General features: G+C 43.3%; 2 protein-coding genes across 5 annotated transcripts in view; one reads left to right on the top strand and one right to left on the bottom strand.

Moving 5' to 3' along the window:
* Positions 1-1,063: 1,063 nt before the first annotated feature.
* LOC120905514 (zwei Ig domain protein zig-8) overlaps positions 1,064-27,990 on the bottom strand; it is a 205,548-nt gene continuing 178,621 nt past the window's right edge. For all 4 annotated transcript variants that reach the window (XM_040316383.1, XM_040316366.1, XM_040316392.1 and 1 more), the window contains one exon: positions 1,064-6,822. In XM_040316383.1, the coding sequence (XP_040172317.1) occupies positions 6,686-6,822 (137 nt within the window). In that variant the 3' untranslated portion in view covers positions 1,064-6,685. The remainder of the gene's footprint in view (positions 6,823-27,990) is intronic.
* LOC120905535 (27 kDa glycoprotein-like) lies at positions 8,106-9,448 on the top strand. Its single transcript, XM_040316407.1, has 6 exons — positions 8,106-8,240; positions 8,310-8,559; positions 8,636-8,799; positions 8,869-8,995; positions 9,062-9,182; positions 9,297-9,448. Exons 1-6 carry the CDS (start codon positions 8,192-8,194, stop codon positions 9,351-9,353), a joined length of 768 nt encoding a protein of 255 aa, XP_040172341.1. The 5' UTR covers positions 8,106-8,191; the 3' UTR covers positions 9,354-9,448.

Below are 27,990 nucleotides of genomic sequence, written 5' to 3'. Positions count from 1 at the left end.
TCATGAATCAGTTTAGATTCATTAAATTCCGGGGATTCATGAACTCTTAGACAAAAGTCATATTCAAAATGTTGAAATTGTGCAAATAGTTATCCCGTGGTACAGTGGTTATCTCGTAAGACATGCCCGCGAGGGTTTAGTCGTGCATAGACTGTCTCCCCGTAGTAAAACAGATTATTTGGCTGCGTGGTACCAAGAAAGCTTGAATGCCTGTACAGGCTGGCATGACCACGTAAGTTGTTACACCAAGAAGAAGCTCAAGCTATATGCATCTATCGAGATTAATGAATCTTTACAACCAAGATTCAGATTCATTGAATCATTTCTAAGATTTACTCATCACTACTCCATACGACTCCTGATGACTTTGACTCCAGATGACGCTCAAAAATTCCAGCTCTATATAGTCTCGACTCCGAACGATTTCGGACGATTCGGCATGGCTTCGGATATTGCTGACAGGACATTTTTGGAGACGGAACGGATTCGACTTCAGATTTTTGTCAACTTTACCCATTCGTACTAATCCTAAAACACAACTTGAGCACATCCATACCAATCCTGGAACTGATTACGAAGTCCCGAGGTGTACGAGGCCCTAGTAACGATCATAAACCATGTCTTTTAGCTGTTGCTCGATCCATAGCTGAATAAAAATGAACTCACACCTGGTCCTGGTACATATGGCACAACTCTATATCAATTCAGGAACCAGTCACAAACTCATACCGGTCCTGGAATATAGACTGAACTCATGCTTCTAAGAATTGTGGGAACAATCAGAAAAAACTATGGAAACAGGTGAATAAATCATGAGACGAATCCAAAACAATTACGGAAACTAACCAATACATCGTGTAAAACCCACCAACTTATTTTGAGTACGCTTTGTAGCTTCACAGCGTGAAATTCTCTCGGTATGACAAAATGTGACAACTCTTTCATCAAACTGATCATTTCAACGAATACAGCCCAACTCAATAGACAAATGCATTTTTATCAATTTTCTTTCGCTATCAGTACTAGAAAAAATAACAAAAAGGAAAGCCAAAACATTTATTGATTTTTATACGAAAAGAAAGTTTTGTTTTTATTAGACTTTTTGTTTGCTCTCAATTTGTTTCCTGTCCATGTTTTAACCGGTTCCGTTCTACACTCGTGTACCAGTGCAAACCCTGTGCAAACCGTTCTAATCAATTGCTATCCTGTTTCTACTGCGTTTTCGATCGATCAACGTTTGTTATTCGTTTCCCTTACTTGTTTCAGAAACATTTCAATGTCTGTAAAGTGTCTTTGCTCTCTACGGGGGCATTGTGTAAGCTGTTGTTTTGACTAATCCTTTGCCGATTCTTTCCTTGCGCTTTCGTACCAATTAAGTTGCATGAGGACGTGCCTATGCGCCTCGTTCTTCTGCAATGCAATTCCACCGCTAAGATGAATCAATCATTTGCCCCCTTCAATTTAGAGATAGCAGCCCCTTTTTTCCCAGTGGCATCGAATAGACAGTTTGAAAAGGTTTAACAACGCTTACAATTCCTCCTCGCACCGCAGTGCCTGTGTGCTACCAACCACTGAGTGTACAATTCCACTAGATCCAGCTTCATTCCTGCACGGCTCGTTTTGCTAATTCCATTGCTTCCCATTTTTGTGCTAGTTTGCGGTGAAACGGGGTGGGGGAGGTTTGCCTTTCCGCTCAGCCATAGAAACAAACGGGATTTGGTTTTGTTTTGTGTTTTCTGTTACGATCAAAGAGATTTAACTACTTTTCCACACGTTCGACGCACGACTTGCTCGATTAGTTTAGTTTTATTTTTTGTTTTTTTTTCCTCCTCTTTTGTATCTCCGTTTTTCCTTTCAGTTTGTGGTAATGAATTTCGTGTGAATACCTTGTAAGTGTTTGTTATTTTGCTAGTTTGCTTTTGCCACCCTTTCTTTTGTAATTGTTTCATGTGATGTTTTCATTCTGTTATTTTTTGTTTTGTTTTTATTTCTTCTTCTGTTTTTTTTTTGTAACTTTATTTCAGCAACTAAAAGTTTTTTTAATTTACAGTTTAGTTGTGAATGTCTTAATTTGGTTTTTTTTTCTTTCTTCTTCGTCAATCCATTATTTGCCACATCGAGTAGTGGTTTTCTTTTTCTCTTTTTTTATATTCTTAACTGGTCTTTGTGTGAACGTGTTTTTTGTCCCCTTGTTTCGGACTTCCACTTCCGCTTCCACTACAGTTATTGTAAGTGTTTTGTAAGTTTTCATTTAATTTTCTTTTTTTTTACACTATTCAACGGAAAGACTATATGTGTGTGTGTTTGTGAGTGAGTGTTTTGTGTGAGTGTGTGTAATTTTTTCATTCTTTAAATTTATGTCACTGTAACTAGAATATCTCCAGAAAATGGTAACAAATTTATTACTTTCTCGTTAAATCTTTCTACTATCTTTTTATCATGCAATTTAGTTTAGCGTGTGGGGATTTATACTTCCTCTGCACCACCACTCCTGCTGGGAGCAGTGTAACGAAAACCGAACCACGATCGTGTAGAGACAGCCAAGATTGAGTTATGCTTTGCAAATTGAAACTCATAGTAAACTCAACATTTCGCTACAGTTTTATGGTACACAGCACAGGGGTATATAGTCAAGAAGGGAGGGACGTAACGAAACAATACTTTTATTTTACATTGCGCGCTTGTTTCGATAGACAAAGCGTGAAGGTGTGTGTTGCGTGTGTTTTGCAACTGCTTTTGCTTTAGTTTTTAATTCTTTTCTCTGCTCTACTTTACGTGTGTGTGTGTATGATTGGATTTGTTTAGTTTTTGTTTTTTTTTGTGAATGAAATTAAATTCCTCACTAAACATAACAGATACATGCTTTCTTAATTCAATTATGTACAGACGCTCTGCTTCCATCACCGGTGTCCGTACCCGGCTGGCGACAGTGCGGATTATAAGATGTATTACACTTGCCTTAACTGTACCGATTCTTAACCCTTTACTGGTGGACTGGAATATTGGCCGCGGGATGCAGTGCATCGGGTTTTACGCAATTCCAAACGATGTTCGCACGACCACTTTACCGGTCTGGTTCAATTTCACCACTCCATAAGAAATGGGACGTAAAAACCCTTCATAAACCACTTCAAGAAATGCCATTCCATTCGCTCTCTCGCTCACACACACACACATACACACAAACGCACACACAAACGCACTTCATCTACAAATCTCCAGTACCGGTTTGCATTTGCATTTGCTTTTCGACGCCACTGTGCCACCCCTTTGCACATTTTCTGCCCATTAGCCGTCGCTAAAATGGAGCACAGTTTCAAGCAGAACCGTTCTTGAGAACGAGATTGCGCGCGTGATTGTTCCATTTGATTGGTTTACTTTGAAGATGACGATGATGACGACGGTATTGCGCTACAGTGGCAGTTGTTGGTCGTTTCGCTGCGAAGCAATGGGGTCTCATTTTGAAACTTCATTTTCGAGTGGTTTCGAGTAGAATATTTCGCCCTGTGTGTGTGTGTGTGTGTGTGTGTGTGTGTGTGTGCGTGAATAGTTTAACCATAATTCCAAAATGGCAGAAAAAGGTTCAACGTTCCATCTCCCCTATTCACGCCCTGCCTCACAGTCGCACGAGTTCACGGGAATGAAGTGAAAAGCGAACTGTAAATTATACTTTCCGATGAGCTTTTCATAAACTGTGTATCATTGTTTCGGCCGAGGGGGCGAGTTGGGACGATGACTTGCGTCGCAATGGTGCCGGGCTCTTTGCCCCCGGTTTATTGCTTTCGTGTGGCACTATGCCATTGTCTTGGGAGTTGCCGCAGTGAAGTGGGAGGTAACACAAAAATAAGAAGATGGACAAAAGATGGGAGTTGTTTTTTTTGTGTTGCTCTTGCTTTATGCTTTCGCCCCCTTTTTTGCTGTCTAGGGCAATTCTGGGGAGGGCTGCTTTAGAACCTTTCTCGAGTTTCTTTGCAGAATCCAAGGGATGGATTTTTTTTTTGGTTCGTAGCAGTAATGAAGTAAAGGCGCATTGGATCACAAACATGATGGAGCGTGAATTAGTTGAAACAATGTGATACAAAGGACGACACAACTGAATCATGCGAGAAAGAATGAGGAAAAGGTCAAAGGGCACGACGGTGATAAAGTTAATATTTAGAATGACCCTAACGGGTGCAAAAGCGAAAAAAACCTTTAAAAAAGAGGAATTTAATTTGGATAGAATTTTTATTAATTTTCAACCAAGCTCATCGTTCGATTGCCTACATTCAGGCGGCTATTGGAAAGCGTTAGCAAACAGAGCAGCGCTGGTCTACTCGTGGTACGGTAGAGGAAGTGTGCAACGGTCAAACAGTAGTGAGTAAACATTTTCCGATGCATTTGCAAGGGGGGAAAACCAATTTTCAATGGTAAACAGAAGCGAAGGAAAGAGAAAGAGAGCAACAAAACGCACGCCGCCCAGCCCAGCACGTAACTGTTTGCATTATTAATGGTCGGGCCCATTGCGATAAGCTCCAATTATATGCGGATTTGATACATTCGGTTTCCCCCCCCCCCCATGTAGCACGTGCCTGCGATTATGGATGGGAGCTGAGGTACGAGGTACACTATGTTTGTAAAATGCAAAAAAAAGAAAATAGAAAAAAACAGCATTCACTCGCCAATGCCAATTATTGAAACATTCACGATCATTCACTCGATCACAAGTTTATCGGGCCGGGCATAAAAGCATAAAACCCAAAAACCCCCAGGTCCGTTTTCTTTCCGCGCCTTGCTGGTTGGTTGGGTGAATGCCTTTTTCCACGGTGGAAAGTGTGTTTGCATTCCACAGGCATGAGTCCGGCAGCATTGTATGCGTTATCGGAACGCTTCAGAATGTGCTTGGATAGGCCAACGATTGGGAATGGGACGCAGGCAGGGAAGGGATTTTTCTCTTCATTATCTGGCGCATCCATTTGTTTGGCTTATTGAGAGCCAAGGGGTTTTTTTCCCACGAATGATGTTTTGTGTTTTTTTTACGATGATGCATTTTTAATGCACTTTTGTGTTGATTTGTCTATCGATGTGGAACACACACACACACACAGCGAGAACATAGCGATGGAGCAGTAGGAAAAGGGGTCGTTTTTGTGTATTTACAAATTCCGAACATCGCTACAAACGATTTCGGTTCAATTTCGGTTTTGATTTCCTTCCTTGCTGAATGTTTTTCCACTCTTTCTCTCTCTCTCTCTCTCTCTGTCTCTCTGTTTGGTTCAATTTACCATTTCGGGTTAATTTGCAACCCGCGTGCACCCGGCATGTGGTGCACTCTTTGTTGTTCACTCAAGTTTAACCTGTGCGTTCATTATTCAAATGGTTGTTTTTACACTTTTGTCCAAGCACACACCCGTCCACCCATTCCCCGCGGTGCTTTTGGGGTTCAGCGAGGAGGAGTTTCAGCGGATCATAAAAGGATCATGTCTGCTCCTGCTGTGTATCCTGCCGCTCCCCGGGCCATCCCAAACACTCATTTGCAATTGGTTTTCTTGCAGCAAAATTTCTTCCACCCGCTCCCGGAACAACGGATCATGCACCATCGATTCCGGTGGCACAAGTCATGTTTGATTAATTCATGTTCGGCAATAGTAGCAGCAGCAGCAGCAGCAGTATTGCGTTTTAACAATGCATGCACGCACCACACGCGAACGCGATTTCATCCTGCCCCGTCCTTTCGGTACCGGCGATGATAAACCCTTTGTGGCCAGCATTTGACCCTTTTTTCGTGTTTGTGTTCCCTTTGTCCAACCCTTTAGCGCACTGTTTGATTCACGAAGCAGTGGGAAGTGAAGTGGATGAGGCTTTCGGTTTTGCCTTTAATTTTTAAGCTCTCGATTTATTTACACGTGACCATCTCTCGCAACGGGGATGTGTGACACAGGTTCGGGGCGAGGTCATTCCAACGCGTGTGCGAGTGTGCGTGTGTGAGCGGAAAGTTTTCTTTGCCAATTCAACGCTCCGCAATGATGCACACATGGGCGGCAGTGTAGATTGTTTGTGCTCCGTTTTTTTACTTCGTTCGTTCGTTTGTTTGTTAATGTGAATGCATTCCGCTTCATATTGCTTGTTTTCGTATGCAGCGAGTTAATTTATTTAATGGTTTCCTGGTTCCACTTTCTGCACTTTTGCAAGTTTGCACGGAGCAGAGCGGTAAGCTGCACCCCGGGTAATTCGATTCTGGTCCACCAGCTGTAAGGAGGAAGGTGAGATAGAGCGGGATGACGATGAAGGTGTAGGACTTAACCAAAGTGGAAACAAATGAAAAGAAAGTGGGATCACTACCTATTTACAAAGAGTTCACTCGTCTTCCCACTGAGTCGGAAGATTGTTTTGTTCGAGATTAACTTTTTTATGCGTCGATTTGTTGCTGCTCTTTTGCCACTCTCAACTTTAAGTAAACTTTTGTTTCACACTTCTTGGAAGTAGCTGTATCGGTTGAACAGTTGAAGTGAAACATAGTTTTGCTTCTATTTTTTTTAAATCGTTCGTCTAGATCGCTGTCCGTCCGTGCGTCCCCGGGATCAATCAACCTGTATTGCGCTATGGGCGACTATTGGCCCCCACCTGAACACCTTTGCTTCCTGTTTCGTTCGTGCGTTCCTGCGTATGCTTTTCGTTTTCTCCATTAGGCATAGCTCGCCATCCATTAGGCATAGCTCGACTTGAGCAGATACGATAGTATCACGCTGGGAAAGAACAAACACTCGAACAGGATGGCGGACAGCTGTGACGTGGCGGCGGCACCGCTCGTTTTTCGGCGCGAGATTGCTGCCGTGTTGTCCCCTGCAATGGGAAGGAAAGGGAGAGAAGAAAAGAGTTGTTAAATTTGTGCATTCAATGAACAATCAGCTGAGTGATTAAACCTTTGGCAACTCTTGCTGAGACATAAGGTTTGTAGAGCTAAGGGAAAATTGTTTGGAGCAAAAATCTGTTTATGGTTGCTTGACAAAGAGTACATTTCGAGCCTACGAATGGCTTCATAAATAACCAAAACATGCCTTGATAAAGAAGTACTTTTGCACCAAATAAAGAGTTGAAGAATAATAGAAAAACTAGATGCCCTTCAAATGAGTAACAAGAACATTTCAAATTCTGTTGAAGTAAAACTTTGATAATAAAATATAACGAAACTAGGTGTATTGAACATTATTAAATAATTAAACTTTCTTCTTCAGGCATGATCACTCTAATACATCAGACAACCTTGCATCTGATTGTTATTTTTCTTCTTTTTCTTCTTCTTTTGGCTAAACACTTGTGGGGTTGGCTTTTAGTGACTTATGGATTTCCCCCCATAGCAGGGTAGTCAGTCCTACATATAGCGGCACGGTCCATTTGGGAATTGAACCCATGACGGGCATGTTGTTGAGCTGTACAAGTTGACGAATGTACCACGAGACCGGCATGCATCTGATTAGTCTGATCCCTTGAAATCATAACATAAGCATGGTCATGATCATGACCGCATAGGTCGTTACGCCAACGAAGACGAAAAAGGATCATCATGCTCAAGTATCAGTGATTTGATTATTTTTTGCTTTGGGAGCATTAAGTACAGAATATGCAGTCTAGAACATTAAGTCTAGAATATTAAGCCTAGAATATTAAGTATAGACTTTAATCAAAATTACCCCACTGTAAATGGTAAGTTGGTAATTGTAAAAGTGTATCTATTCCATTATATACTCGTTTTTATCATCTAACCATGAATACATGCAGCAGCAGCAGAATCTATTCTTTAACATCATATGAAGCATAGTTTTTGTATTTGTTTCCTAAAAACTTTAAACAGCACAATCTGTCCATTGGTGCAAGCAATATAATATATTTTGTTTACCAACCGCTGTGAAACTTTTTCGTAAAAAATGACAGACTCATCAAACATAACCGATTTTTAAGCGAATCGCGTTTGCGAAATTGTCAACAAGAGCACTGACACGGTGCGCTGGTGTGATAAGAACGCTGATTGACACTATCATGCAGTGTCGAATCTTACGTAGCAGCTGCAGTGTTTTCACGAGAAGCTTATCAGGCCAGACGCTATGACTTTCGTCAGTCTTCGTTCTTGACCGACGCGATCGGGTACGATTATTCTCCGACGAGCAGTGGATTAAAGAAGACGTGAAATTTGTTCCATTCCGAAGCAGCAACAATGGTGCAAATTAAGGCAAAACTTTTGGTCATTTTGGCGCTCACAACAGGTAATACAACGTAGTGGTGAATAATGTTAAGATTTAACATTAAAAAATCAATTCGTCCCTGTAATACAGTGGCGTTCGCCTCGCCAAGGTTTGCAAGAGATGCCGATTCTTCCTCGGAGGAGTCTGCCGAAACGGGTGAAATTATGAAAGAGCTGCAGGAACTTTGCCGTAACAACAGTGGCTCCGATGCAGCCTTCGTTACGCTGATGGAATCGGCCCAGACCACCTTCACGTGCTTTGTCGGTGCCATCGATTTGGATGCGTTCATGAGCGACCTGTACACCCTGTCGAATGAAACTCGGTCGACGTTTTTCCCTCGGTGTGTATGGTTTTTGACAAGTTGGATTATCGAGTAGGAGACTAATCGGGTTTGGGGTTAATTTTTTTCAAAACAGCTACTGTCCCCAGCTGCGGACGGCCTATAAGTGCACCGATCAGCTATTGAATGACTTCCGCCCCTGCCTCGAGGAGGATGACTTCACGATCGTGCAGGCACTGTCCGGCATCATTCCCGATGCCGTGGATCTGATGTGCAAGAATGAGGGAGACATCTTGTTCAGTAAGTGTGCTCTGTTCGATAGAGAGTTGGCAATACATCATTGATCATATGTGGAAACCCCTTTTCCAGAGCTTGAAGAACCAAAGTACGCGGACTGTGTTGCCAAGATTGGAGACAACTTCAACGAGTGCATCAACACGTTCCTCAACGGAACTGATGACTGGGATATCTCTCACCTGAACCAGGATCAGTGCAAGTAAGACCGTCAAACTGATGATTGATATCTGATTGGTTCTAAAATTCACTTTTGTTTCATCCTCAGCACCCTCACCGGTTTCCGGCAGTGCGTGGAAAGCAAGCTGAGCATTTGCAAGGCACCGGAACTAATCAGCGTGTACGATCTGTTCCACAACACTCTCTTCCGCATGACGCCGTGCCGTAACGTAAGTAGCACAGATTTGATGTATATTTTTGTGTGCGACGTTCGAACCCGACCGCAAGAGAGCCAAATGATAATTGTAAAACAAAACAAAACTGCTCTCTGCTCTTCTTTGCAGTACGTGGATGTTCCCAAAGTCGTGGTCCTTGATAACAACGAACTTAACGAGGTTTAGCTCGGTACAAGCGGTTTGCTACCATCGTACTATCAGGTTTGGGTTTTTTTAGATTAGGAGGGAAGCCTTGTTTCTGTAAAATAAACAAAAATGATTCTGTATTGAAATCGTTTGCACGTGTGTGTGTATTAGTTAATGAGAGAAATGATGTTCTTCCTGTGCTTGCGAATTTTGTAGTGCGCAATTTATGCCATTTAAACGCGATTAACGAAACCTTTGACATTGGCCTCAATCGGAGAAGCGGTAGTAATGACTCAATACCATTGAATCGTGTGATAACGTGCGATGAATGTACTCTTGTCGGTACATACAGCTGTGCAGTGTGATGTTGTAATCAATACTTTCTACCGTGGTGACGGTCAGATGAGCAGTTTATAATTGTACCCTTGACTGTCCCACAGTAGATACACGTTACGGCGGAGAACTCGGTCGCTACCGTTATTGGAGAATCAGCACAAGATCGTGAGAGTGGAAAAAGAGAGAACCAAACCGTTAGAAAAGAATGGACATAACTAGGATGTTGGACGTAGGCCGCAGTGTGGGTTAAGAATAATAAAGTGTTTTGTCCACGGTTGTGGTGGGTCAACATGGCAAAAATCCGGAGTGGACTCCGATCGGACTCCGAAAATGTTGAATTTGACTCCGGAAGGTAGGTCCAACCAGTACTATCCGGAGCCGTCCATAATCGCTCGGAGTCATGAGGAGTTGTCTGGAGTCATCCGGTGTCGTACAGAGTCGGAGTCGTCCAGTATCATACAAGGTCGGCTGGAGTCGGCTTGAGAGGGGGCCGGATCAATGTATTTTGTTCGTGCATTTAATCTCAAACTCCGACTTCAGCGGACTCCGGTCGACTCAAGTCGCTATTCTTAGATAGAAAGGCTTGTTTAAGAAATGCACACGTAAAGAGGAGAGGAAAAAACACAACGAAATTAAATGTCTGACCACAAACATATTGCTCCAGCCGTCTATAGCCGACTCTGGACTACTTCAGTTCACTTCGGATGACTCTGACCGACTAAATACGGCTCCAGATGACTGCGAACGACTTTGGATGACTCCGGACGATACCGGACGACTCCAACTTCGGCAGGAATTAGTGGATCTGATTTTACCCGAGACGGAATCGGACTAACACTAGCCGAAGATGGATCGAAATCGTGGGTTCGCTCCAGAGGGCCACTTAACTAAATGTTAATAATATATGCATTATGATTTAAAGTAGTTCTAGCGTAATTTAATTATTTATAGTTTATTTTATTTTATCCTTACCACAGTTTTGGAGGATGAAACGAGCATAACTTAGGCAATGCTCACCGTGCTTATGCAAATGCGATACAAGTGCACTGCAGGCATCAAACAAAGGTAAACGAACTATTTCGCTAACAGGATGCTAAATGAACCAAACGGAAAACTTTCTCCATCTTACACTTCAAATCTCATCTGCGCGTGCTACCGACATTGCTCGCACCGAAAATTTCCCCGTAACAAGAATGCCATTTGCTCTTCACCTTTCCGGCGACCTTTATCCGTCCCGCAGCAGCAGCAGCAGCAATGGAACAATGTGCACTTTAAACTTTGAACTTGGATTCATTTGCGTACGCGGTATGTGCCTGCACATGTAATGGATGCTGGCCGGTGGGAATGGTGCATCAATTCCAGCGGCGGCGTTAGACGGGATACGTTGCGCAGGGAAGAAGTTTGCACACATTATCCGTTGGGATAATGGAATCCACTCGAAGAAGTCTTGTCGATTTCGAATCACTCCTGGTGGGTGTGTGTGTGCCTATGTAGTCGATGGATTGAATGATGCTAAATTGAACCTTACCAGCAAGCGGGAACGCGCGCACGCCGATCGACAAAAGCCTACTCCAGGCTCAGAGCTGTGAATATTTGCAGAGAAAAGTTGCGCTTCTACCCAAAGTGATGAACGAAAGACAGTCGTGGATGGTGATATCCTTTCCCTACAGTGCTCCAGTGCCCAAAGCACCATTCGAAGCATCGGGACGCAAGCATAGCACTGCCAAAAGTTGAGCTCAAGTTCAAACTATAAAACTGTTTGAAGAATATGAAAGCTTTCAGCTCGCTTTAAATTGGGCCAACCATTTTCCCCTCTGCGAGTTGCGGATCGTGGTGTCTTGCCTTGGTCGCCCGGAAGAATGGCTAGTGGAAAGTTTGATGCATGCCAGCTTCACTCTGACACTTCCTAGAGGGGTGGGCCGCTGGGTGAACTCTCCTGCCCCGGGGTACCCCGGGTTGTTCTAAAAAGGGAGAACTGCGCTGCCGCGTGATGATGCCTATACATACAACCCGTTGCGCATGCAATTCCGACGAGAAATTTTCTAATGCATATTGAAAACTTCCGCAAAACATGCGCCATTATACTTTATGACTTCTCCGTTCGTCATTCGGTGCAAACGGACGGCGCATCCGGAAGCATCGTGACAGTGCTGGTTCATCGTTCTCTAGAACGCACTGTGTACATACGGATTGTTGTGTGTGTGTGTGTTTGCTTGTGTAGTGGAGTGATTTGAAGAGTTTTTTTTTTGTTTGCCAAAATAACCTTCACTCTTATTCACTCACACTCTCATGGTTAGTTAACGGGAAGGGCTTGCATGTGACGATTTCCTATCAAGCGAAGTGGATATGCAACAAGACAACTTTTTGTTCATAAAAGCAAAAAATGGTTCAACTTCACTTGCTAAATCGACTAGTGGCAGCAACCAAACAAAACCAAAAAAAGCCTGAAAAAGTTGCTGTTGGATGAAAAATAGTTAAATAAACATGTGATTATGCGAGCAAATACATTTCCTCGAAACGTCACACTCCCGTGTCCTGTGCCGAGCTGCAAAACTAGCAGCAGCAACGAGTTCGTCGGGCGGGTTTGTCCTTTCCCTCCACTCAATCCAAACGCTGTCAAATCTGCTCCACTTGCCATTGCCCGATGTGCTAACGATGTGCGGTGCGAAAGTGAACGTAACGTTGAGCTCACTGCGACACACGCTCACTAATCAATCACCTCGGACTCGCTCCACCTCGTGATTCATATCCTTTCCGGGCGAGGTAGCCGAGCAGCTCATCACGCAGGGTATCGTGATTCATGATTTCTTGAGCATCAGCTTTGAGCTGTTCCGTTTTTCCCTTCGAGCGTTGTGTTGTTGAGTACTTCCCCGGGGTTGTTTACAGTGTTGTTTTTTCTTTACTCCCACGTTTTAAAGCTTCTGCATTGTCTTTCGTGAGATGAAGGTTGGTGCTGGAGCCACCCAGACACCACACAATGCTGTACGGCCGGGGCTGAAAGCGAGTGAAATGTTTCCCGTGCGGTCGACCGAGTGACGGATTGTGGAAGCAGCAGGCCGATTGGTGTGTTTGGGTGTTGAAAGAAATATTCAAAATGATAAACGATAGCGTCTAGCTAGGCTATTATCTACTTTGCTTTTCAGCGCCCGTCAGCGCCGTTTGAAGAACCGTTTGAAGGACCATAAGCAGCACCACACACAAAAAAGGCAAGAGCAGCCGATCGAACTAGGTTGAGTACATTTGTCATGTTTGTTGTTGTGTGGGTCACTAGAAGGAACAGAAAATACTCCTTTGCGTGGCACACTTTTTCTCACACCCGTCGCCACGAAATCGGCCCCAAATGAAGCGTGTAGTTGGCAATTACTACACTATCCATTAGGATGGAAGCTGTGTTTTATTCTTCTTCTGTCACCAAACCTTCCGGATTGCTGTTAATTTCGAACTCACAAAGAAATGTTTGCCTTCCTTCTGCTTGCTCATTTCCTTTCGCAACACAAAAAAATGGGTTAAACTTGCCTCGCCGCACAGCTCGTTTAGTGCCGATTTTTATGCAAACCTCGATTGACAAGCTGAGACAGAAATGTTTGAAGCTCCAATGATTGATTACACACTGGATGAGTATCGTAATCTGTTCCGTTTGCAAAGAAAAACTAAACCGGGCGTCTCGTGCCGCATGGTCGTGCGCTTTTGCGTAAAGTACGCTTCGAAGAAAACGGGGCGTTCCCGCAGCGTTTGACGTGTGGAAAATAAATCCATTTTTGATGCGATTCTTGCCGTTTGGAAACTTGTCGGGGACTTGCTTGTAAAATCTCTCCCCCCTCTCCCTCTCTACCAGGAAAATAACCTTCGATAGGTAGGGTTGTGTTGTGTGTGTGTGTGTGCCTTTTCCCATCAATTTCTAACGTCGTACGGTATCGGTACGTCCTTCTTTTTTGTGTGTGTGTTTAAGAGTGTGTCTTCAGGGTTCGTGACGCTACGAGTGGTAACGATCGAACTGAACGAGGGTTTTTTCTGCAGAAAAAGGGGTTTGCGCTCTCTTTTTTTTTCGCGCACACTTCCTTTCGGGTGGTTTGAAAATTAGGTCAACTAGAATCGCCGCTTTGCCGCTTTGAGCGTGATGGCAGCGCGTCTTGAAGATGCTGAAGATGAGCGTGCAAAAATTTCCAGCTCGAAGTTTTCAAAGTTCTCTCGGTTTGCGCTAGCAGTAGCAGTAGATGGGAAGAAGCTTCCACACAGCCGAGCGTTTATTAATTTTAACGCTCACAGCGCGAAGAAATGATTTATAGGTTTGGCGTTTTAATGGAGAACAAATAGATGCAAGCTTTAAAAACAAAAGAATTCACAATAAGTCATTGTGGAGTAAGTGAAAATAAATTTCCATCTCGAAACGACAACTCAACCGTTGAAAAGGAGCACTGGAAGTTTAAAATGAGCATTTATCTTGATGACTAATTGCTTTCTACCTTTTAAAATTATTATACCTCTCAGAGTACAACAAACTATACAATAAATCAAATAACTATAATGAGAAGGAGCAGTTTAGTTAAAATTTATAAATAAGTTAATATTATTTCCAAAACTAGCCAAAGCTAAGTGAGGAAATGATAACTTTAAGATAATTTAGGAGAAAATATTCTAAAGGCAATACCTAATGAAATCTTTGAACCAAATTTTTGCTATGTTCGTACTGCTGAACTGTCGAAACTAGCAAGTGAATATAATTTCATGGTTAAATTGCAGTAATTTGGCTTTAAATTTTTTTATAAAAAATCCTACTAGTTTAGCCGCGTTAAATCTATCTAATTTGAAAAAGTTACATTTAGTTAGAAAAGGAAAATTTAGACTTCATTAACCACCCTTTTGATCATCCAGAATTGGTTGCAACTATATTCTTCATGCGCCACATATTTGCATAACAATTTTTTAAAAGTTTGGGTACGCTGTAGCAGAAAAAAAACCCCTCAAGCCAGGTACGTCAGTGCACAAAAATGACTAGTTAGGCGTCAAACACATCGCTAATGAAGGTGATTATTAGGGGCCGGCTGAGAAGGAAACGAACATGGATAAACACATGAACACGCACGCGCACACATACACCCATGCATAAGCTATTAACGTCGAATGCAGCTCGCCGCTCGTCGCTGTTCCCCTGTCATGCTGTGGTGCAAATAAACACGCCGTATACTGTTGTCCGCCAACTGGCAGTGAGTAAATAAAAAGTATAGAGGATATTTAAGAGTGTAAAAACACACACACATAGCATTAACATCAGAATCGTGTGCCCGAGTGTGGCTGCATCCACTACAAGTCAACGAAAGTAGCCACCTGAGTAGGTGTACGTCGAGTGTAATGTATTAGTGCACTCATAGAGCCGGCCCGCACAGCGCTCTGTACGTACGTGTGTTAACAACATAACAGGAAGAATGAAAAAAAAAACCCCCAACATATGTGTCTGTGTCCGGGTGTGTGGCTAGCGTATGCAGGTGAAGTGCATCCATGTTGCTGCTGTTGCTGCTACTGCTACTACAGCGCTTGCATCGTGCAATGGAGCGTATCGAGTGAAGCATTTTGTAAACAGGAAATGAAGTACATCATCCCGCTTTATGCACTCTTCAGAGCTTTACCACTCACTTTAACAGCGAGCCCATTCCCATTCGCTTCCAAACCCTACATTCCCTCTTCCGGGAAAGGCAAGTTGATTGTGTGTGCAGGGTTTTGTTTGACTTTTTCTACCGTTTTGCCACCTAGCCACCTAGCCAGACTGCCCGTCCCGTGATCACAAACGAACCGGTCTGATGGAGTGAGGCGGGCAATTTCATGTAAGCGTGAGTAATTAATAGACCAACTCCACCTGCTGTAGCAACACCCTCTACAGGACGGACAAGTTGATATGAATTTCCTTTTGGTACATATTAAATAGCAGCACATTGTTACCGACTGTAAGCTGTTTGATGTTGATGGCGTTTTTTTTTTTACCTTATACTGCCAAGCAGTGCAACCAACATCAATTGTACTACTCATGAGGTGAATGTATGCAGCATAAACACCGATGATCCGATTTGTATTTCCTATGCAACCGGTATTGCGAAGGGAAATGGTATTTAATCTATGCAAAGAATTGCAGCCTAACGAATCCTGCTTGTGATACCTTTTATCAACAGTTCATGGAAAACACTGAAGCAATTAGTATCGTTACAGGATTGGTGAAACGATTGGTTTGCGGTATAAATTGGCTTGGATTTTGCAGGATTATGGTAGAACACACTGCACCAAATCGTTTTGATTTATGTAATATCTTTAATACTCTTTAGACAATTTCCATAATGATTTTTAGAGGACAAAAGACGGTTGTTACAGTGCAAAAACAGTTCTATTAACTATAAAGAGTGCTTTAAGTCTACGTGGTTTTATTGACTTTTTCTACTGCCAGCCAATCGATAGCCGTAGCCAAGTGAATGGCTTATTCGTATGCTAATGTGAGAAACTAGCCGATAGCACGGAACGCGTGCTACACACGCGTGAATATGTAACAGCTCAGAATTATGAACAGCATACCCCTTCTCTTACTTCTACAAGCTCCACTACTGTCTGGCTTTAGCCACAGAGCATTAACATTGGTCACTCACTGGATGGGATTTGCGTCCCTCGCATCCCACCCCGCTATCCATTCCCATCGCCAAACGTCAGCCGCGTGGACGGGGGCGTATTTGCCCGTCAGTCATGTCTTACGATAAGTACCGGTCGCCACAGAGCGTGATCCGACCGCTTCGGTGATAGTATCCGGTCATATTTACCACTCAACCGAAGGCAAAGCCTTGCCTGCCTCCCACACCATCGCCGAAACGTTCCGTGGACGTGATTGCAATGGAAATTAAAAGTATAACCTACGCTCGAACTCCGTCCTGCCACCTGCCGCGGGCGGGGGGTCCTCTCCCGCATGCTGGGCAGTAAAGGCGAGCGAGCGTGGAAATTATTATTCCACTCGGGCGGAAATGGGCGAGAGATGGAATTAAATTTGATTAACCTGGGCAAGGATGAATAATTTAATGAGCAGCATTTTGCACACTCTGCCCATTCTGCTGTGGCGTGTGCACGACCGAAGGCGTATATGGGAAGGTGTGAAAGATGGAAAACGGCGCAGCGGGCCGGGGGCGAAAGATGTGAATGGCTGACGATGATGATGATGGTGATGGCGATGGCAAAGCGCTAGTGTTGGGTGGGATGAGATAATGAGCGAGATTTGCTAAAAATATGATTTTGCCGCTTCGCATCGCGCCACGAGGCTATCCTTCCGGGCCCGGATGCTCGCCGTCCTCCGTTGAGATGGTTCCGGGGTGGTGTGTGTCTCTATCCCTTGGCTGTCGGTGGGATATGATGAGCATATTACACTAATAAATATTAATTTTCCGTACTTGTGGTGCATGGGATGAGATGCGATTTACTTATCAAGCATACTGAGTGCAGGCAAGGTGTAAGCTGCAATAGGGTATATCTCATTCAGATGAAGGGATAAGAGATGATAGCTGAGCAGTGAAAGATGTAGGATCAAGATGTATAGAGGCAAGAAACAAATAGGGATGAAGCAGATTCACTCGACGGGTTTGTTCCCAAAATTACCAACGATTTAAGGTTGTAGATGTCTTCAACGTCAATTACAGTTTTAGAGGTGTATTTAGAACTATTTTTTGAAGCAAAAAAACCTTGAAATTCAGGTTCTTCAAATCGAATGTTTTAATGAACACCATTTGAACGTTTGAAAACACCTGTTTTGGATCGCAGCACTCATTTGGAGAATTCTTATTTCATATCCTATAACTAATGGGTTGGTTTCATCAGCACACCCGGAGCGTTATGAGTATTTCCTTATCCAAACGGATGAACATAATTGTCCATTATGAACAGACACGCACAAAGATTCCCTTCCCAACAAATTTGCTGCTCCCGATGCAACAGATGCACTGGAACTTCCTAATCGTTAGCAGAAAGCTCACGAAACCATATAATGATGTGGGAGAGCTTAAAACCATTTCGTTCTCCTTTCTGCTTCAACATCAGCGAAAGATCACGCAGCATTGCAGGTACATAGTTTCCGTTTTGCATTAATGCAAAGTTCGTGCTACGAGAATGCACTTGCATAGCAAAATCGGGTCAAAAGCTTCGTGACAATATGGCAAACGACCGTTTATTAAATGTTTTGTAGGTGTTGGAGCGGAAATCTAAACAGACGTGACGGTTCGTGTTTTTTGGTGAAATATTTCTAACGCAGGCGTACTAGTTTAGGATTTATTTATTCTTTCTTTGAAAAGGATCATCACCACTGCTGGGAAGATTTGAATGCACCGTAAGATTATAACAGTTTGCATTGGTTCTGTAAACAAACTCAGTTGAATGTTCAACTACTCATTAAATATACGAGATATTTTCAAGTGATTAAAGCGTTTTCAATAAAATCGATTAGCAATTAACTGCCGTAGATGTTTTTTGAACGAGTGAATAATTCAAGTCATTAAGAAGAATATAGAGTTAACTTTGAATTGAAGGACATTTACAAATATGTGTAATCATAAAATCAAAAGGCTCTTCACATGTTTAAAATAGAAACATTTGATCAAATCATATAACAAACGGATGGCTAGAAATGACCTAAATAATTGTTTTTAAAATACATCTTTATCGGCTAGGCAGGCTGTTTGTGGATAAAGCAAACGATACTAAATCGACCAATTGGATTAATTGATCAGCTCTGGCCAACAACTCCGTAACGTCTCCACCCTGCTGAACCATCAACTAAATAGTTATCCGCTTTTAATGTGTCTGAAATCTGCCAACACCCACGCCCACCAGCCCATTAAAATCTGAACACTCGTATCATTAGCCAGCTATCCGGCTTTCGAGTGGCTCAACTTAGTTTAATTTCAATTTGTCTCACGCACTCTGCACCACCCATCTCGCTTTTGGGCGTCAGCGGCCGGCCCAAGCGAACTACCACTTAAAAAGCTGCAATCACTTGAAAGTAAATAAAATTTTAGTGCTTCGTAAAATGTTTTCCAAAACACAAACCAGAAAACCGAACCACGGGCAGCGTGTGGCGCAGCGCTTCAAACAACGGACAGCTGGTGGGGTGGGCAAGTTCGTTCGCCCGTTGCCTTTGTTGTCCAATCGTGCGTAGAATAAGCGAGATCCGTTTAGTGACTCAATTTTGAAGATGACGTTGTGCAAAATTGTGTCGCCCCGCTCGTGGAAGCAAGCGGGCCAAGGTACGCTGCACGAATCATAACTCGAGGCTGGGAAGCTTTATGATGTCGGGAGAGTGGACTTTTTGTGTGTGTGTGTGTGTGTGTGTGTGTGTGTGTGTGTGTGTGTCTCCTTTTCGTCCCCAGTCAGTTGTTTGCTTTATTTCACGAAAATTCAATCAAACTGCACATGGCAATGAGCGGGATAGAAGTGAAGCGAGCAAATACCGCATCGACTGCGAGGGACTAAACCGCGGCATGGTGCAGGGATTTTGCGCGTTCCCTTTCCGCCTGCAAGGCTACGGCGTGCGCTGGGGGAAGATTGAATGAAAAGCCATCAAATTTAATTTCCTAAGTTTAATTTTTATAGACTGCCACTTGCTGCAGCGTGCTGCCCTGCCTGTGGTGCGCGCGGTCGCTTGTCATTCTGGGCTTCGGTGACCATAATTGCTTTGCCAGACGCGGTGGGAATCTTTGCTATACTTCTGCAGAGTGTGAGTGCAGCAGGCAGGGAAGGAGAGTGCGGTGGAAGGCGGTAGGGGGGGGTACTGGCTGGGTGGACCGGGCTTGCGGGTCATAAATTGAGTATATATCCCGATTTATGGCCGACGCGAACGCTCGGCATTTCGGAACCAGTAGCGATGCGTCACGGTATTGGTTTGTTTTCGATCTGTTGGCCTTTTATCTGGACCATTTGATGATTTGTTGGCATCAACTTTCCTATCAAACTTTTGCAGCATTTTTGTCTTCTAGTAGAATTAATACAACAAAAGATAGAAGGGAGAGAGAGAGGGAGTGTTTTGTCATTTATATCTGCTTTGATTGATTTTGATATTTTTAAAGGCAGGGGTTTTGCGCTGAGGGGAAGCGCGCACTGTGTGCCATCGTAAAGCGTGTTGAAGTGGTACAAAAGTGAGATAAATTAAGTAGACAAATTTAATTTGCTTGATGTTTTGAACCTGTAATGATGTTATATAGTCTTGCGAAAAATAAAGACGATTGGTAAATGGTCACTAAGGACGTGTTTTAGTAGTAAAAGAGGTTTTGATGAATGAAAAATTTATGTTAAAAATAAAATATAATAATTTATTATGCTTTGTTTCTGGTTAAATATTCAGCGTATTAGTTTATTTGTATAAAGAACTTGAAAACAATAAAAATTTACCATTCATTATTTGAATTATTTAATTGATCTTTCACTAATCCGAATAGTATAACAATGCATTCTGATGAAAAGCTTTTTAAAAACCGGTCTCTTGCTATCTCCTGCTTTAATAATTCCACACAATTTTTCCCCGTGGTGCTTCTATACTTGGACCAAAAGATTATTATGAGAAATGAATGCAGACAAAAAAATAAAACTTAAAATTATTCCATCGCTTGAGGGGAAAAGTTTTCTACTCCCATGCGTTTTTGCAGACCCTTACATTTGTAACCGATTCGAATTCATTTCGAAAAACTTTTAACACCCGACTCATACTGCAAAGGAGGAATAATTGAACCCCTTCCCTGCCCACGATTTCCCAACCCCTTTGGAAAACTATTCGTGGAAGCGTGGTGGTGGTTTCAGCGGAACTATCGAGAAGAAGCGGTAGCTCTGCTGGTGGATGGTCAAAATTTACAACAAATTTAACGCTCTTTACCCATGGCTGGTTTTCCATCGGAGCCTCGTTTGGCGATGGGGAGGATAGGCAGGTTCGTTGGTTCGCTGCGTTGGTTGATAAAGCGAGTGACCCAATTTTGCCGCTCGATCACATCGATTTGCATTTGTGCTAATTTTGCGTTTGTATTTGCATCTTGCGCTAGATGCATTATGCAGGATGTAGTGAGGGGTAGCTTTTTTTGCATGCAAAATTTTATGGAAACTGTGCTTATGGGAGATAAACATGCTTTTCCCGAAACTTGCGTTTGAAATTAAACTACTCTTGCAACTAAAATATTATTTAATTGATGTATTATGTCAAAACGAACGTAGAACAAATAATTAAAACCATATTGATGCTCTATTTTTTCCAAAACTTTTTGTAACAAAAGCTAGCTACTACATATAATTGTATTGACTAATGAATCTCTAGCTAAAATACGGAAGGCCGTCCCTACTGAACAATCAATAGATAAATAATGAATTTATTATTCAAAGTATTGTCTTTTGTGTTTTCTCCTGACAAGGTCCTTTTTTCTAAGGAATAATGAATTCCTTTACAAGATCTAACGATTAATTTGAAATAAAAACATGTCCTTTGATCACACTTCTCAAATCTGTCGTTACATTATTCTGCAAATGTAATCCATTCTATCAAAGTTGTCTTTTGTTCTGTTCTAGAAAACATGTTTTTCATCTCTTAATTAGTTTACCGAAACATTCAACGATATGTTGCCCTAAAGACACTTATCTCAATTATGGTAGCATTCCAAGAACATGGTATCGAATGCCTTTTACTGCAGCAAAAAAAAAAAACGCACCACGGAAATTGGCTGCATTGTTGAAATCCATCCGCGTTATTAAAGCCACGTAACGGAGTGGGCGAAAAATGGAAAATCAGCTTAAAATCAACGATCTTTTCCGAGTGTATATCAACTTTTTGTCAGTGGTTCTTGCTTTTTCCCCCTCTGTAAGGTTACAGCATACACCAAAAAGAAAAGAGCAAAACCTGATACCTTCAGAATGGCCGGAAAACTTTACCTTCCTGTCTGTCGTGATTGCAGGAATTGCACTGCTTCCTTCGCCTCCTCCCGCTAGTCAAAGCAGCAGGAGTAGTGGTCGTCCGCCGCGGAAGGAGTGACGGAAGAGTTGCTTGCTGATTTCCGTTCGTTTGGCAGCTTGCGTGATAGTTCAATTGTAAGTTTGCCGAAGAAGTTAAATAGCCCATCCAGTAGCTTCGGCTACTTCTTCATGGAACGATGTATTCTCTTTCCCGCACTCCGCTCCGCTTTCGTCCGGCATTGTACAAAATCCGCCCACGAAAGAGGGTTTTGGCAAGCAAGGGATGTAGTGGATCACCGTTTCATGGTAAGGCGTGGCCGCCCTTTTATCATACTCTTGCCATCATACCCCGTTCCCTAACCCTACGGACATCGGTTTTACACCGGCCAAAGAGTAGGAAGTGGCAGGAAATTCAAAGGGAGAAAAAAAAACACCCGAGCGCCCATCAAAAGAGCACGGTAAGAGCATTAACGGAGGGCGTTTTACGGGAACGCTTCTTTTTGCCAGTTGCCAGATGGGTGGAAGAAGTTTTTGCTGTTCTTTCCACCCTTTTTCTTGCCCGCTCGCTTGGGGCCCAGTAGCTTGAATGGTTCCCGGAGCGAGATTAGCTGCCACCGGATCGGTTTGGGCCGGGCAAGCGAACGGATCGGTAGGCTATTGAGGGTACGGTTTCGGGTGCTCCCGGGGTATAGAATCAATATTGACTTTGGCTATGTTTAAAGTTTCATCCCTGGGCATGGTTCATGCATTATTGTTATTACTTTCATAGTTTCGGTGCGAGAGTTTTTCGCCCGGGCTCAAAATTTACGGTACGCCTTACAGGGACGGAAGTTTTCTTGCGTTGGGGGAGCCGTGATGAGCTGGGAAAGGGGGAATCTTTGGCGAAAGTTTTCCGAACCTGCACAAGAGACAGCTTGGTAGGTGTGTGTGTGTGTGTGTGTGTGTGGGCATGTTTTCATTTTGAAGCTCTTGCATGCTTTAGGAAAATCGTTTCTTCCTTAATCATAATTTTATCCCGCTGCATTGAACGTTTCCAGCAACGGTATGTAGAGGGCGGTCGACGCATTGAATGTTCAAAAAAGGGTAGAGGAAAGACCAGTGGGGTGCCAGTAAATAACTCAGTTTGCGCTTATCTTTCGAAAGGAATAAGCTAAACATACTCTTGGTTCCAAAACCTTCGGTTGGAACTTTAACGGAAAGCGACTCTCCCAGCAGCTGCTTGCCGACGATCGAAGCAACGTTCAAAATCACGCTCGATTAAGCGTAAAGTGTTGCTGCTCACGTGCATAAGCTACTCATAAACTAACGAGCGATACACACAGCGCTAACGGCGTTTGGTGGTGTTTGATTGTGAAAGTGGGTCAGAAAAATATGTTAGCAGAAACATACATAAGCTCGGAGGAGAAAGGTAAAAAAATAATCCCAAAAAAGCACAACATACAGGCAGTACTACGGAAAGGTTTTCGGAAATCCTTGCTCTTTTCCCTCGTAGAAAGATGCTGCAAAACGAGGCCTGAGTTCAACGATCCAGTTGGGTCGTTGGGAGTGATGGATAAACTACAACCGTCACTGCGACCGACGACGGTACGCTGCCGCTCGAAAGGTAAACTGGACAGTCACGATTGGTGTGCGTTTCGTTTTTTACCCGCCCTGGTCCCTGGTTGCGCTGGCCAGCAAATTCCCTATTGGCCAATCATGGCGTAATTTTATGGAACGATAATCCGCTTACTTTCAAATCCTTTTTTCCCCCTTGGGGGAAGGTGACCATGATGGCGCTTTTTCGGCATCGATCCAGGTCCTATTCTGCAGTACTGTCGCTACTACCACCGCTATGGCTTTAGATCTGGGCTTTCATCCCTTCCCGTAGTTGTGAATGTGTGTGTGTGTGTGAGAGTGGACTATGTTGCTGGGCGATGCGTGCAGGCTGATATTGTACACATCGCACGTGGCATCATGCGACGATGATCTGTTTACGACAAAACGATGAACCAATAATTGAATCTGGCAGCAAATCTCGCCCACGCTCGTCCCACAATGGCTGCGTGATGGAAAGCGCTCGATGGTTGGTATCGTAGCGCCAGGTTCCCTCCCCGTCGTAATGGAAACGTGCGCAAATGTTGACATTTTGATTACGGCACTTTGCCGTAGGTTGCTTTGAGCTTTTTTCTCTTCACTCTTTCTCTCTTTTCAAAGCAAATTTTAGAATGGTTTTTGTTTACAACTCTACTGATAAGTGCGTAATGCATTCGAGCAGTGCAGTGATGGTTGGTTTTTTGGTGCAGTAAATATTGACGCTAACGATAAAAAGCTTTCATGCAGTGCACAATACTTCCATTTGTGTTCTGTTCTTTGATGTGTAATGGATGGAGCTCGCTGTGTGTACCACATGAAGCAACCAATTAAGCAATATTTCTGTTCGTCTGCCGTTTAGGAGCTTACGTTTTTTTAAAGCGACTTTAATTCTTGCAAAAAGATCTTTAAAAGACTGTTATTCAAAAGCTTTTAGGAGCGTCACTTCCAGGCAAAGATACAATGTTTTATAAAAGTAGAAAACTACATTTTTTTAAAACAGATTATTAGCAACTTAGACGGTCTTGTGGTATAGTAAACTTAACAACATGCCCGTCATGGGTTCAAGCCCCAAAAGGACCGTGCCACCAAACGTAGGATTGACTATCCTTCTATGAGGGGTAATCCATAAGTCAACCCACAAGTGGTACAGGCAGGCCATGCCCGACGACGGTTGTTGAGCCAAATAAGAAGAACAAGAAGAGTATCAACTTACATTCTAGTTGGCTGGATATTGTGATTATCAATGAAACAAAAATATAAAAAATTAGCTATAAGGTGTCATTGGGGCCCCATTGTTTTTGAGCAGCTATCTAAGTCTGTATAATACAGAGGTGGGATTATCCCAAGGTGTATGTATTTAGAAGGCTAATTTGTATTGCTTCTGCTTGTGAATGAAGATTTTAAGAGTGTTTTGTGCATTTGTCAAGCCTCCTGAAAGCCTGTTTGAGCAAAAGTTTTCACCCATCCTGTCAAAAAGTGACGTTCAAGTTTGGTTATAAAAAACCTGCTATGACTCTATGGTTCTATGCTATGATTCTGAATTCCATCACCAGATCCCTTGAATGCACCTTGGGACAAATGAAAACACCACCTTGTTTTGCAGTTTTTTCGAGCAGCTACTCGTGTCTAATTCTAGCTTTGAGGCTAGAATCGTGAAGGGTACACAATGTTGAAATAACTATACAATACGTGGAAAAGATACATGCACATGCAAATGTTATCAGTTAATTATCTACCTTTCAGCCTTCGTTCGAGTTCGTAAACCTCGCACTACAGATTATTGTGCAAAATACTACGCTCCGGAAGAACAATTTATTAAATTGGCAAATGAAACGGTCAACCACGATCGCTAGCGCGTGGAATGCAAATTTCCGATACCAATCGATGTGGAAGCTCTGTGCCTGCTAAACTCAGAATCGAAAAAAGACTGGCCAAAACTCCGTAATCGAATGATATGCCAAAATCGGAACCAAAAACACACCCCGCTCCAGCAGCAGATATACATTAACAACACAGAAGCAGTAGTCTGTGACTTATCTCTGCATCTTGGCAAACATGAGGAAATGGCTTCGCTTCGGCCACCGGCAAATAGGCGTTTGTGGTACTGTAAGGCTCTGTGTGTGTGTGTGCGTTTAACGGGTCTCTGCAGAAAATGAACGCTAATCGTATTTTACTGCATTTCGCACCTCCACAAAATCGGCCCCGGCTGGACAAACACAGTTCACGCGGAAAACGGAAGAAGCCGTCGTACCGGTGCAAGGTACCGGGAAGACACCGGTAACCGGGATCCAATTTCAGCTATGCAAAGATAAGCAGCAAGGCTACCCCCGTTTGCCCTCGACAATATGGTGTGGCTCAGGCAAGCAACAAACCGGGGACAACTCCACTTAAGCCTGGGCGGGTATTATTTTCCAATTTGCGTTAATCGTGCTCAGGTCGGTTGTGCACTCACGAAAACCCCTGTACCACACCACCATCCCTGAACCAGCAACAAACTCTTTTTGCCGTGCCTGGGTTAGAAATAAACTCAACACCGGTAAGCTGCTTTGTCGCCAAAAGTCGATCATTGTGCTTAGCGCCAAAATTTCGCAATTCAATAAAGTAATTAATGCGTCCGGCAGCGGGCCCAACTTTAATGTTGCTTTTGCGAGACCGAAGCCAGAAGGCCGGTTCCGGTTGATTAGAAAGTTAGGTCCGGGCAGGGCGCAGGGCTGGGCGATAAGACAGGTGAACCGTTCATTTCGGGTAGCAAAATATCAAATTAGGCAAAAAAGCGTGCGTCTTGGTGCGTTTGGCGGGATGGAGAGTAATGAAATTTATCACCCCGTTTAGCGGGTTTGCAATTAAAAGGCAGCTCCCATCGGAAGCATCACGATGCGGGTAAGGGTAAAGCATTTTAATTTCGTTGCAACGAGAGCTTGCTCAAGCTAATCCTACAGTGCGGGAGCCAGTAAAAAAGGGACCAAATCCATTGAACGTCATTTTTGAGTGAGTTTTCAGGGTTTTTTTTTGTTGCTTCACCATGATGATGCGCAATGGGCACTTTTCGCACTCAGGTGTAGCTGCTTGGCATGAGTGCTGCTGACGTGGCAGATATGTCGTTTTTTCATTGGCGATGAAGCTTTCCTTTACCCATCTCATCCGCACGTGAAGGGTGCTGTGTGTGTGTGTGTATGTGCTCTTGGCGAGGTTTCGTCTAATGGAACACGATGGATTTCGTTGAAAGGTAGCTCGTAGCGGTGTGCATTAATGTAACCTCTTTTCCCCAATCGCTCCCTCATGACATTCACTCTCATTCTTGCCACATAAGTACACTTTAATGGATGTTGGATCGGATGTGGGACCGCCAACGATCATCCACGTTGCTGTAAGCGCAAATGCTCTGTCGCTCGTTGCAACTTCAATTTCCATTGTGCCAAACTCGCTCCATTTTTGGGCTCATCGAAAGCATCGATCGTTGTCTTGTTACTGTAAGAGTGGGACGAAAAAACCGGGAGATGTTTTTTGTTGCCAAAATGGCCCGCTTCGTTTATCGCAGAGTCTGACCAATGTTACAGCGTCTAATCCGAAACGAATGTTCGTTTTAATTAAAACTTGTTGCTGGTTCGCTTTCGCCAGCAGCTACAGAGTACTGCTTCTTACCTGTCTGGCGTCATTCAGTGGAGTGTACGGTTTTAATCAAGCACACGGCACACTGGGAATATGGCTGGATAAAAGTATCTCAGTGAAATTTGGCAAGAGCGTGCCTGGACGTTTGGTCAGAATGTATATAAAGTATCATGAGAACCATCTTTCAATGTCTAAATGCTTTATCTTAAATATTTTAGTCTAGTAAGTAATTATCCCTATATTTTGCACATTACAAGTATTACTGTACATTGGTTATTTCTTACGTTATGCAAGGCAAAAAGCACAATGTAGATGAGGTGGTTGTACCTTCATGGCAATATTATGTTTTGAAATGTTGGACGGAATGAAGCTACACGATAATGTCCACACTTGGTGGTGTGTTCTCTGAAGCGTATCTACGACACTGATCCGAATTCGACTATTGTTATACCGAGTCCAACTCCGGTCCAAAATCGGACTAGTTCTACTAGTTTCACTCCGAGTCTGAGTCATCCAGAGTCGGAGTCATCCGGAGTTGTCCGGAGTATTCCGGAGTCGTCTGGAGTCATCCGGAATTTGCCGGAGTCGGAGACGTCCAGAGTCGGCCGGAAGCAGAATGGGCATAAGATGGCCGTTTCAATGTGTTTGTGGGCAGGATTTTCATTTAATGGTGTTTTTTCCCCATTCAGTTTGTGCGTGCACTTCTTAAACATGTCTTTTCTTCTTCTAGAAATAGCGGTTTTAGTTGACCAAAGCCAGCATTAGACGAAGTCGGAGATGTAATGCCTGACCAAAATATTATTGCAAATGTCGATTTTGGACGACTTTGCAAGGATCCAGATGACTCTGCAAGGATCCCGACGAATCCGGGCGATTGCGGCCAACTACGGCCACTCCGGGTGACTTCAGACCACTCAGACTCCGGACAACTCCGACTCTTGGTGATTCCGGACGAATCTGGATAAAACTGGGCGACTGCGGCTACCTCCGGATGATTCCTGGCGACTCCAGACGACTTTGGATGATTCTAGACAACTGTGGATCACTCCAAATTTGGGCAACTTCGAGCGATTTCGCGTAGCTCCAAATGATTAGAACGGCTCTGTATATCGGGTCTGAAAATTTCGTAGTTCGGATCGGAGTCGTCTCCGGATTTTTGCCAGTTTTACCCATCACTAGTCCACATGTACAGTGATATTGTGCATAGAACAAAATCCACAGT

Source organism: Anopheles arabiensis, chromosome 2, assembly GCF_016920715.1.
Source record: "Anopheles arabiensis isolate DONGOLA chromosome 2, AaraD3, whole genome shotgun sequence".
Lineage (NCBI taxonomy): Eukaryota > Metazoa > Arthropoda > Insecta > Diptera > Culicidae > Anopheles > Anopheles arabiensis.
The sequence above is the reverse complement of the archived record's forward strand: the minus strand, read 5'-3'. Positions and strand labels throughout refer to the sequence as shown.